General features: G+C 40.2%; 1 protein-coding gene across 7 annotated transcripts in view; it reads right to left on the bottom strand.

Moving 5' to 3' along the window:
- ABLIM1 (actin binding LIM protein 1) overlaps positions 1-12,699 on the bottom strand; it is a 137,043-nt gene that overhangs the window by 21,259 nt on the left and 103,085 nt on the right. For all 7 annotated transcript variants that reach the window (XM_088169370.1, XM_088169367.1, XM_088169366.1 and 4 more), the window contains 4 exons: positions 9,778-9,855; positions 7,549-7,704; positions 3,092-3,127; positions 1,721-1,850 (listed from right to left, as the gene is read on the bottom strand). In XM_088169370.1, the coding sequence (XP_088025496.1) occupies positions 1,721-1,850; positions 3,092-3,127; positions 7,549-7,704; positions 9,778-9,855 (400 nt within the window). The remainder of the gene's footprint in view (positions 1-1,720; positions 1,851-3,091; positions 3,128-7,548; positions 7,705-9,777; positions 9,856-12,699) is intronic.

Here is a 12,699-nt window from a genome sequence, read left to right on the forward strand (position 1 = left end):
GACAACGTCAGTACAGCAGTTCACTTCTCTCTCAAGGGCTAGCTGGGAGCAAAAGAGAAGTGATCTGGGGCCACTGGGTTTATTCAGAGAGAAATTATTCTTGCAAAATAACATGGTGAAAAGAAGTGCCTTTAGGAGAAAAAAATACATATGTTTGTGCTATTATTCAGTAAATAATTACTATAGGGAAATTGTAAAAGCAGCTTTAACAATTACCCCAAAACAGGGCAGGAAACATCAAATGACAAATTGTACAGAATTACTTCTGTGTCATGTGAGGATCAGTAACAGGTGAGCCCAAGATGAGATCATTGGAACATAGATCAGTTTGAACAAATATCTCTCCAGAAAATCCTTCAGGCTGTGGAAGATTTTACACTGGATCACAACTCTGGCTTGAGCCCATCTGCCCATCACAAGAGTTAGATAAACAGAGATTGCTTCTGGGGAAGCTCTTTGACTGAACACAGACAGTAAAACTCAATTGCAGTCAAGTCTGGAACAGGGCCTGGATTTGTTCATACCCCTGAGACAACAGATAAAAATGGAATAATACCCTCAGAACTGGAGAATCAAGGGACAGAAGTTTGCAGCTTTTTCACGTTTTCAAGTTTCTTTCAGTTTCAGTTGTAACGTCATCTTAAAACACAGCCATGTTGTCAGCACTAAGTATCAGACACAATTTGCTTCTGTCCCACCTCCCTTGGGTCCCTTAAATAAGGCATTCACTCATAGACACAATTGGCTGCTTTCAGACCACCCCCACTAGGAAATGGCTACAGCATTCAAGTTCCACAGTGGTGGCTCTATTATAAATCTTTAATTTTAAAAATGCAGCTCCTATTGCATATGGGCATTTGGCATCCCAACTGTTCAGCTGTAATCACCAAAGAAGATGAAACCGAGCAATTGTAACACTTAATTTAAAAACAGATCACAAAGATTTAATTCATTACCATACACAATAAAATCAGTCTTGAAAAGTCTTCAATGAGTAGCATTTAGCAATACATTTTTATGTGGTTTGGGTGTGGATGAATAGCTTATTTTCATATCTTGCCTTTAGATACACAAGCAGTAATTTTGAAGGCACTGGGAACCTGAATGACCTGTACATTTTCTATATTGCACATAGGACTTGTACATCACTGCTAAACCAGAAAGTAAAGTTTGTGTTTTCAAGTGTTCCCAGGCAATTGCCTACATCTGTAATTAAAAAGATACCTTCAGAGTCCATGTTTTAAAAAAATACTAGTAATTTGGAACATTTGGGTGTTTTGCTTCTGAATATGAGATTCTATGGCTGCACCAAGCTTTAAAGGAATTTTTTACAAGTAAGCAATAAATTATTAACTTTTGTACAGTCAAGCCATAATTTTTGTTTCCAATATGTGATATTTTTCCCAAACTCTGGAATGAAGTTTGCGATTCACTGCTGCAAATTTTCGCTTGCTTTCAGAAACATACAAATATTTTCAACATAATTGATTGGAAACAAAACCAGAAGATGTATATTTATGATGCAAGAAACAGCCTAGTGCAAAATACTATGACAATCCAGAACAAGAAAAAAAGGTAGAAAATGAGACATTAAAATACACAACGATTTTCCAATCCTAAACTTCCACTTCTAAGAGAAAGAACTGCCTTCACTGCACCACTGAGTGGCATAATAAAGACACATTTTTTTTGCATGTGTTTGCAATGCAGTTGGCCTTACCAGGTCTGTGGAAGTGCTGGGGGGAGCGTGACATGGTGGGGGTGTAGCTGTGCCGACTGTACACGGGAGAGTTAATGGAGCCCTGGCTGGTAGACCTGTGAATCATGCGGTCCCGCACGTCCTGGTAGCCCTGTGGGACAGAGGCATCCACTGATAAATGTAAATGCACAGAACACATTTTTTAGCAGCACTTAACTTCCATGGATCTGAAGGCATCAGCAGAAGCGACTGAAATAGCAACATCCCTTAAGCTTCCAACCTACTTCATTAGCACTGCTCTCCAAGGATCTGCTCCAACCCATTTTTATAGTCAGAATTCAGTCTTGGAAGGCTCCAACTCCACCTGTAATTTCTATCAAACTCGATAATAATCCTAGATTTGCCCACACTCCCTGAATCCATAAGGGAAGCTGCATCCAGAGCATGTGTGTCCTGCAGTGTCCTGCACAAGACACACGAGCTAACCTGGAGACCAGCAAGAATTCAACAGCTGCAGCACAGAGCTCTCTGTGGCTAAATTCACCATGTGTCACCAGCTACATCAGCAGATATTCATATCCAAATCAGATCCCCCATGCATATGTAAACATGACATCTTGTATAGCAAAATTCAGTTTACTTGGCTTCCTGGGGGTAAAAAAGCCAATAAAAGAAACAAACAAAAAAACCTCCAAACAAACAACACCCTCGCCCTCCCACCCGTCCATGAAACAAACTAAACCAATACAAAAGGGAAAGGACTGATAAATGCATGATGATTCACAAGAAATTTTATAATCCCTTAATTTTTAACTAGTAGCAATAAATACAAATTTTATGTTGCAAATAAGCAATAGGATAATGCAATGATAATGATTCTGCAAGAGCATCTATTGTATCCTGACAAATGACTTCCCAAATGTTTCATGTTATTATGATGTTCAAATTAACTCCTCTGGCAAAGCAAAACCAAACCAGACCATAGTTATGTTTTCTTCAAGACAAAACTGCAAATGTTTCAGTAGCAAACATGGGTTAATATTTAGATGCTTAGAGCAGATTTTATCTCCTGTAAATCCTGCAGCTCTCGAGATCTGAATCCGCCTGTGCCACAAGGAGCAGGAATGTACCAGAAGTGACGCCTGCTGGACAAAGGGCTCTGCTTTACACACAGCAAGTGGGAGGAGTGGCAGCTCCACTTTTTGTACAATCTCTCAATAAGAGCTTCACGTTTCCTTCCTAGGGATAATTTTTGTTAAGTTTCAACATTGAGAAAACATGCCTGTATGGCAGAGATAGATCTGACTGACAACAAACCCGACGCCTGCACTGGCTTGAGGGAACAATTCTAATCACAGTAGGACACTGCCCCCAAAGGTTCCACCAACTTACTTCTGCAGAAGGGGTAGGTGATAATGTCCTTGGAGACTGCAAAGACATAAAAAATAAGGTTATGAAATATCATTGCTTATGCTGGGCCAGAAAATGATAATCTAAACATTGCTGCAGATACTCTGACATATGACAATGTAAAGTGGCAATGCAGAAATTACTGAGGCTATTCCAGCACTGGAACCTGCTTTTTCCACGTGGCTCAGGGACTGGTCCATAAATCATTGATGTTTAAAGTTTCTGGGAGAATCTTTATAAGCGTGATTAACTCAGTCAAGTATCATGCAAGATCATCTTAGCCTTCTAATCATTGTGGTAATTAAAACATAGCTGTAAAGATCAAAATCAGATAGGATTATTAATTTAATAACCATGCCTGTCATGAAGAAATCTTTAAAGTGGAAATCAAAAGCAAATAAACTTAACTCAGAGTTTTGCATGGAAAATCAAAATACAGAATATCTTTCAGGATGAAGCATGTTTTCCCTCCATCCAACGCATACACTCTGGCAAAAATGCACTTCTCCCCAAGGCCTTACATTTCATACCCATGCAGAGGAGCACGTAGTTGTCATCAACATTTCTTTGATATGACCTCCTTTAAATATCTGTGTTCCTCCATGGTTACGTAAGGAGAACAGACAGGAATTACAAGCATGTGTATTGAAAGAGCTGCACAAAGGCCAGTGGGCAGAAATATGCACAATATTATGAAAAATTTCTGTAACATAGACAGGGAAACTGAGGCAAGAAATATCTTTAGAAGAAACACATGATTATGATTATGCATATGCTGATGGTACAAACATGAATAAAGGCTATGTGTAATTACCAGTTATGTGCTCTTCAACCACCAGACAATTTGAAGCTGGGAGATCAGGATTTAATTATTTCATTTGTGCACAAAACTTCAATATTATTTGTCATAATAAAATGAGCAAGAGATTATTCTTTTAAATAGGACCACAATTACAGAATTACATAGCTATTAAGACAATATCTCAGAAGCAAAACTGCTGATTCTGGTCCAACTACTAGACAAATGTACAACAGCAGTAGTGTAAAATGTATGCAGAGTTTCTGGTAATAAATATCCAGCTGGTAAATATCCATAAATTTTGGATTGAGAGACCATTCACTCTCATGGAGCTGGTGACACTGGGAACACTAAGTATCCAAACAAAGGAGCAACACTTTTTATTGGATAAAAGACATCTCCTTTTCAGCAAGTTTCCATAAAGCTGTTAAAGACTGCTTTTGCTACTTTCCACCAAAGCCTTGAAAGTCTTTTACATTCTTATTTTCCTAATTCCAAACATCTAACAGCAGCAGCTGTAAAAACCTTGCTCCACATGTAACATTCCACGCACAGTGCTTTGGAACAACATTCTCTACAAAAACTGAGAGCTAACCTAAAACTTCCAATATGAATGAAAAAAGCACGTGTTGTGAGGTGCATTCCCACATTTTTCTACTCGCAATTCACGTGTTACTCTAAATAAATGAATTTCTATCATCTGCTGGGGTTACCTGGATGCTGAGGTAATGGCTACAGTAAAAGGTAGTCACAGGAATCTAAAACTGGGAAGCCAGCCCAGAAAGTAGCATGCTGGATCCAGGTATTTTTCCTTTCATGTATTTTCACTCCATCACTAGCTGACATCATCTCATTGCTTTTTGGGACATGGAACCTCACTCTGCAGCCAAGTTACTGTTTTATCATGCACAGGTGAACTGCCAGACCTCAAACTCTGAGGCTGCCAAGGAATGTTTGTTTCTCCATCTTTCAAAACCTGGTCTATCACAGAAGGCCACGCTATGATCAGTTTGAAATGCACTGTGCAGCTGAGTGAGTAAATCAGCTCCATTCCAGAACAGAAAACCAGTGCAAATAGAGTGAGGACTCCAGATGAGGAAGGGGAAAAGGAAGAGGGAAAGGGAAGAGGTAGAGAAAAGGGAAGGGGAAATGGAAGGGGGAAGGGGAAAGAGGAAGGGGAAGATGGCTCATTCTGACCAAACATATGTAAAAATTTCTACTGCAACAGGCTCAATTCTCTATTGCTCTGAGATCTGAGAGTCTGCTCTAATACCTGAAATCACACAGGTCATTTTGTCGTCTGGGAAATTTCTGCTAATTTTTACACGTGTCATTCTGCAACACAAGTTCCAGCATTTCACACTGATGCCATTTTAACTTTGTCTTTTAACTGAACTGCCAGGTGGGATCCCTGCTCCATTTTGAAGCATCTATCATGTTAGAAAAAAAAAAAAAATCCTTTTTTAATTTTATGTCTTCTTGTTTAGTGAAAAGTTTTTTAGAGCATTTAGTGCTTTCAACAAACAGAATACTTGAAATAAAGGACATAAAATGCTGCTTCTCACTATGCACCCAGCTCAAGTTGCAGGTGGGCTCAGCGCTCATCAGACTTGCAAGGCAGAAGTGACAGGTCCTGAAGAACCTGAGTACCTGGCAGTTTCTGGACACTTTCTCAGCCGGCAGCAGACAATTAATTTCGGATCTCGTTAGTTTCTAATGAATTTCGGGTCTCGGCAGGCTGGGACAGCCCGGGCTCCCCGCGAGAGGGCGCCGGGACCGCGCGGGACGGAGCGGGCACTGGGCTGGATCCCTTTCTTTGCTGAGAATAGGGATTTTCTTCTCTTTTTACATCACGGTGAGGGGCATTTCTAGTCTACAAGCATAAACTGAGGTCCCCCTTTTATTTAACACCACCACATACACACCCTTTGCAAAGAGAATGCGGGATAAATCACTGTCTGCACGACTAAACGTGCCACCTCCTCTGCTCTTTAAAGGTGATGGGGACTGATGGATGTTGTACCAAGATTGCTGTCACTCGATTACCACAACACAGACACAGGGTAAGGGATCACTCCACCCCAATGGGCTTGTGTTCTCATTAGGGCAAGGGAAGGGACGAGAAACAGATACAAAGAGGTGAGGTAACTTGCCCAAGGTGACAGAAGTCAGCAGCAGCATTGGGTGAAAACCCGAGATCTTCTGAAAAGAAGGTGAGAGCACCTTCTGATTCCAGAACAAATTTCTGTAGTCACTAGAAATTAACTGAATTTAATGCTGGTGAAAATACAGTATAAGAAAACCTCGAAGGCTTTTGCTTATTCCCAGAACAAGCATAAAAGCAGACAACTTGCACCACATTGCTTTATCAGCTTCCAATGTATTGCTTTGTCAGTAAGAAGCTTCCCTTTAAGGATTAACATACAGTTCACCTCCTCTGCTGAGATTAGTTCCCCCTGTGTGACTAACAAGAGAAATGTGTTTGTTGCAGGTTTTGTGGAATGGGTCAGGCCTGTTGGAACTGGTCAGAGGTCACCAATGCATCTCACAGTGGTTTTCAACCAGATACCAGCTGGATTCACTGCCTACATAAACCGGAGGGGAGAAATTCTGTAATGTTCTGACCTGTTAATCTCTTATTTTATTCCTGAGCTGAGTTCCCAATTCATGATTTAAAAAACTATCTCTATAAAACATTGAAGAACAAAGGAGAAAAACTGATGCAGTTCTGACCTGCTGGTGGGCAGAACACTGATAAGAAAGCAGATTATCAGTCACACTGATCTGATCATCTACAGACCACTGGTGCCTGAAAGAATTACAATAAATCATTCTTCTTCAATTTATCTTCACACTCAATTCAGTTACAGCCAGTAAGGTCACTGAAATTGCAGTGGTAAATCCATTTCCACGTCCATTTAGATTTGCATTCAGGAAGTCTGATTCACAGACAGATGGCATTACATGACATAACCTGCTTCCCAGACTGCACTGGAATCATGTAAATAGTAATTGCAGCTATGGAAATTCACCTGAGAAAACTGGGGACCAACAGTCTGAACGATACCTTCACATACAAATGTAGACATGACATAGCTTTTTCTTATTGCTGCATGATACAAGAATCCTTACTAGACATCAGCGGGTTAAAATGTGAGGCAGGTATTTGTATAACAATTAATTTGTTTTCCCAGGTGGAAGAACACTTCATCCTGGCACAGTTTTATCCTGTATGTCTGGCAAAGTGCTCTGGTGATAAATATTTCCCTTCAGTATCTGTGAGATAAGTATCCTGCTGCTCCTAGTCCATACAATATCAGGGTATTCCTCCTATTCTCTTGTGAATATTGGTGCTTTTGCCTCACGTTCTGGACCTTGCCATTCCCAAAGATTAGGATACCCATGGGAGCTATGAGGAAACACACGGAGACAGCCTGCAAACCTGCCCCCTGTGTTAATGTAGGTGTTTAAACCTCAAGTTTCACATGTGAGGCAGCACGGTGAGTGTTCCCAGTACCCCCAGATGAGACAGACACAAAGCAGTGTGAACAGCAGCAGAACAAGCTCCAGGAGTGCCAATGGGAAGCGAAGCAGGCTCTGGATGCAGTGCACAGGGAAGGAGGTGCTGGTGGGTCATTACCTCTCCAAGACTCTGTCTCTCCTGTCTGTCCTCGTAGGCGGAGGTGTAGAATGGCTCATAAGTAATTAGGTCTGGACGTTCAATGTCATAAATGGCCTTGACTTTGGGAATGGCTGCTAAATCCTTGTAATCAAGGATTTCATTGTCTACTTTTGCCTAAAGGTCAAAGACAGAAGATAAATTAACTTACACAAATGCACTGGCAATTTCTGTTTTACACAATTCATGATTTTGTGTATTTGTTGTCACACTGTTGCTATGGAAAACCCCTTTTGGCACCCTAAATATGTGGAGTGAATGCTTCTTGTTCTTCTCCAGCAGGCCTCCTCTGCAGCAGCTCACAGTGTTTTTTCTTCTCTTAGGGAAGAAAGACATGGCATATATAGATCTAGTTACAGAAGTTTTTTTATCCCCAGTAGTGAGCTGGAAACTTCAGCTCTGCAAATGACTCATTTTGTGGCCTCAGGCAAGTATTTTCACCTTTCTGCTCTTGTTTTCCCATATGTAAATGGGTGATAACATCAATTTAGTTTGCAGATTACAGAGATTACAAAAGGATTTCATGCTGAAGACCACAGACAGATACTCAATTTATAACTGGGCACACAAGAGGAAACAGAACTTATTGGAAGGAAATAAAAAGACAATGAGGACTGTCAGGACTGGGTATCCAAACTCCCAAATAAAATAATTACATCACTCATCCTATGCCCAAACTTCTGACTAAAGCATCCACTCCTCACCAAATACAAGGTGCAAGCATGAACTATTTTTCCCACTACGACTGCAAGGAAATCTTGACTAGTTAAAAAATAGAAGTAGGAAATAAATTCCAAAGTCAGCTGCACCCATTAGAGGGAGATAGAAAGAGGCCTTACATTTAGTTTAGATAACTAATATCTTTCTTTACTTACAGAAAGACTTTCAATAAATCATCACACATTTTTACCTACCTTATGGAGATACATTGATGACTAAAACTGAAAGAGGATATTCAAATTGTTTTTCAACACTTCTACAAGATACTTTATTCATAGTGGATTGCATAAGGAAACACTCAGATCTGTTCTTCCTGAGGGCTAGCACCTAGTAATTTCAGATTAATATCAATTTGCCTCTTTAACAACCACTGGTCTTGGTGGTTCTTAAGCAATGCCTTAAACTAGAAACAATACAAAACCTTTCTTGCTAAAAAAGCAAGGCTTGAAATATTTTGGATATTCACTTGTTACAAATAGATTCAAAACTGTTAAGCCTTTAATTACCAGATATAAAAAAATACCTTAAGCCATTTTAATCCTAAAAATATTTAGGTATATCAATATATGTTATTTCTGTAGTAGTTTTACCGGTTTGTTAATGAGGTGCAAATATGTCTGGATACTCTTAATCCAATATAAATTATTACAGATATTTTTGTAGACCCTGATCTAGGCCGCCATGTTGCTTTGCAGATAGTGATTTTGAGGAGCAATTAATTTTCATAAACTATAGTTTATGAAGCTGATATTACCCACAGAACGGCAGTTCTCCAGGGCATGCTTTGTCTTTTGATATCTGCAGTGTCAACACTTTTCATGTATCACCTTGTTTTTGTGGTTGTTGAAATGCATAGAACTAGAGTTTAACTCAGGACATGAGATTTGTAATTTTGGACATTTTTTCTGCCTCATTATAAATGTAACTGTCAGATTTCTGTGGATTACTCTACATTTTCATCTATATAATCTCATGGTTATTGATAAAATCAGTAGTTTAGCATTATGCTTAATAACTTTTTTTTCCTAAATTAAACACACTTTTCCTTTCACACCCAAAAAATCTGATTTCTGACTTGGAAAGTATTGGATCAGCCAGGCTTCTTTCAGTGTAGCTGACCCTGCTCCTCACATTCCCAAAGTGCAGAGAGCAGACCTCTCAAAAATTGTGTATCAATGTGCACAGATCTCCTCACAAAATCCTTACAAAGTCAAATGACCCCTCTGCCCTCTGTCCCTCATCACACCACCAAGTGACATCAAAAGATTTACTGTACCTTTCCAAGAGAAATGTGACCTGGAAAAAGCCTGTCCTGCTCTGGAAATCCTGTAGCTATGAAAGCTACATGGGGAAGCTTTTAACAATTTAAGCACTAAAATAAAGCATCAGTCTCAAAGTGATTTATTTCAGCGTGAGTAGTTCATGTGCAAGCCAAGGCTCTGCAGCTTATTCTTCAGAAGGAATACTTACATAGATAGTGTGGCCTGGAGAGCCAGGTATACTGGAACCTGGTCTGGAGTAAATGCTTTCTGATGATGTTCTTGTAGGCTGAAAAACAAAAGGGAACTTTTGAGAGCAATCTGAAGCCATTAACATTGGCAATTTTAAGTGAAGAAATCTGCATACATCTTGAAAATAACTGAATTTAGGGAAAAATGTCAACACAAATGCAAGCATTCTGGCAAATTCCACAATCTTGTGAGGCAAGTGGGCTTTTTGTTTGTTTTTTTTTTTTTAATAGGGGAAGGAGTGGTGTGAGAGGGGAAGAGGTTTTCTAAATCATACCGTGTAAAAGATTAGACTGACAACAATAATGAACAAAATCAAACAACACCTGCCAGAGACACTGTAGGAGCCATACAAAGAACCATCCAGGATAGTCCTGCTGGTCCTTTTAGCAACACGTTAGTTCACAAACCACTGCAGGGATCAGCAGTCCAGCAGACAAAACTGTTGTGAGGAGCACAGCACACATGTTATCTCTTCCCAGGTGCTCAATCCCTGGATTTCCATTAGGAATGAAATCATCAGAACTGAATTCAGCCTTTGTAAGTAAAAGGACCTGAAATCCTTTGCTTGGAGCTGTTCCCTACATCTGCAGCACAACAAAGATGCAGCAGGGAAGTCAAATGTTGCTTGCAATGTCATGATTCCCCATACTGCAAAAGTCATGATGTTTAATGACAAAGTCCTGCAAACTGAAACTCATGAGAACGTTCTCATCCCTATAGAGCCAGTGCTGCTACATTTTGTAGATTTTCCAACACTTTTTCAGGACTAAACTGGCACTGGTGCCCTGAGGGAAGTTCTGTGAGAAGAGACAAAACAATGATGACCAACAGGTGGGGATCCTGAAAAAACCTGATGCATTTGAAAAGTATTCTATTTGCTCAAAAGTCACTCTGGTGGTTATTGTGATGATTACTCCTAAACTTGGCATGCAGCAGATACACAAAGGTAGTCAAGCATATCCCAACTGCAACTGAGAAGCCATGAACAATTTTTGCTCCCTAATTGACTGCAAAGAACCAAATCCCATCACAAAACTTCGTGTCAACACATGACTCTGATGACACCAGCATAGTGGGATACTTCAAAATCACTTAAAATTAAATCCTGGGAAACAGTCCTTACCTCATCATCTTGTGATGTTAGGTCCCCTGGACTAAGGGACCTTCAGGCACACCTAAAGAGAAACAAGGCTTGACAGCCTGGCTCACTTTTTCTTAGGAAATACTGGAATGAACACAAAAGGCTACTGGACCTATCTTTCACCACACACTTCCTGAAGGAACCCTTCAATTGACCCCAGAGACTTTGTGCTTTTAGTTTCAAAGCCAGAGAAGCTATTGGAACCATCTGTATATAAAATGCTGAAGACTAGTCATGGATTGTACAGCAGGCTTTTTCTGACTTCACTTTTGAAAATGAAGTCACCACGTTCAGGGAGGGAGAAACAAAAGGCTTTGAATATGTTCCACCAAAAAACGTAAGATTCAGATCAAACAGAGAGCAGATGTAGTTGTGGACTGACACAGTCACAAATTCTCTCCAGAGCATGTTTGAGAACACTTTCTCAGCTGGACCTTTACATATTTCTTTTCTCTCTGTAGCTGCAAATTCCTACATTTCAAAAGGGAACAGAAATTTCTCATCTGCCCTTAAGCTCCTCACAAACCAAAAATCCCAACAATAAGCACTTGTTTCATGGAACTGTTACAAGAATTGAGCTGGAAAATCTGGCTGCTGTTGAGAAACACTTTATTCCCCCTTCCATTCTTCCATTTCACTCTGTTTGAGTGGAGACACATGTAACATCTTGCTGCAGTTACTATGGAAAACAATTGTTTTCATTACAACATAGGGAACAGTATTAAGTACTTGAGGTACTTTTAGGGGTGTCTCTGTTACCTTTGGCTTTTGGCAGACATACTTTGAAAGTTTTGTCTGCTCAATTTTCCCTGTTGTAGGAAAACAAGTGTGAGAGGCAGTTATGGCTTATTCCCATTTGGCAAGCCCTTTGGAGCTTTTATAATTGCCTCAGAAAACAAGAACTGCTCAGTCCTCACTCCAGCTCCTTAATTTCATCTCTTAGTGTCACAGCTAAAAACCTTTTTGTTTAAGGAAAATTCACTTGCATTTATCACTTCAGTGAATTTACTAAATAAATTTAGACACCTTAAGAAGATAGTTTCAGCCATATCCTGCTAATAATTTTAAGTGCTCTTAACCCTGGAGTACAAGAGGAATTGTCAGATGGACTGGCAAGTTGTAGCACCTGTTCTTCATTTCCTCACTGTGTTTCTGTTCCAAGTTCCTCTTCACCATCCCATTAACAAGGCCACAAGCCAGAAATGACACCCTTTAAACCAGTTTTCTATTTTCTATGGTTCTTTCTGTGTACATCGATTTTACCTTCTGCCGATAGCAAAGCTCCCCACTGCTGGGCAGGATGCCAGCCACGGCCTGAGCACACTCTGCTCCTTCCCTGAGGAGCTGAATCCAAGCAGATCTGCAGCTCTGAGGCTCCTCTAGCAGCTCCCAGTCCTGTACCTTGCTTATGGCTAAACCCTTGAAGACAGTGCATGAAAAAGGACTTGTACATCTACTCTCACCCTTCCTGCCTTACTTTGCCCTATTTCTTATTTTGAGTTACACAGGCTGTTTCCATCACAGATGGCTCTTTCCCACCCTGCTTCTTCCCATATGGTCTGGAATCCTTCACAGCTTTGCATTTCCCCTAAAGACAATTGCATTGCACTTAAAAACGTTTATGCTGCTCGCTTTAACAAACATACACCAAAGATTCCTTGATCTAAGCTGTTCCTCTGGCATACTTTCAGTTGCAATGGTTGGCTCCTCTCCTAGGAGGCCCATAAAAGCTCCTGTTTG

Source organism: Sturnus vulgaris, chromosome 8, assembly GCF_052056855.1.
Source record: "Sturnus vulgaris isolate bStuVul1 chromosome 8, bStuVul1.hap1, whole genome shotgun sequence".
Taxonomy (NCBI): domain Eukaryota; kingdom Metazoa; phylum Chordata; class Aves; order Passeriformes; family Sturnidae; genus Sturnus; species Sturnus vulgaris.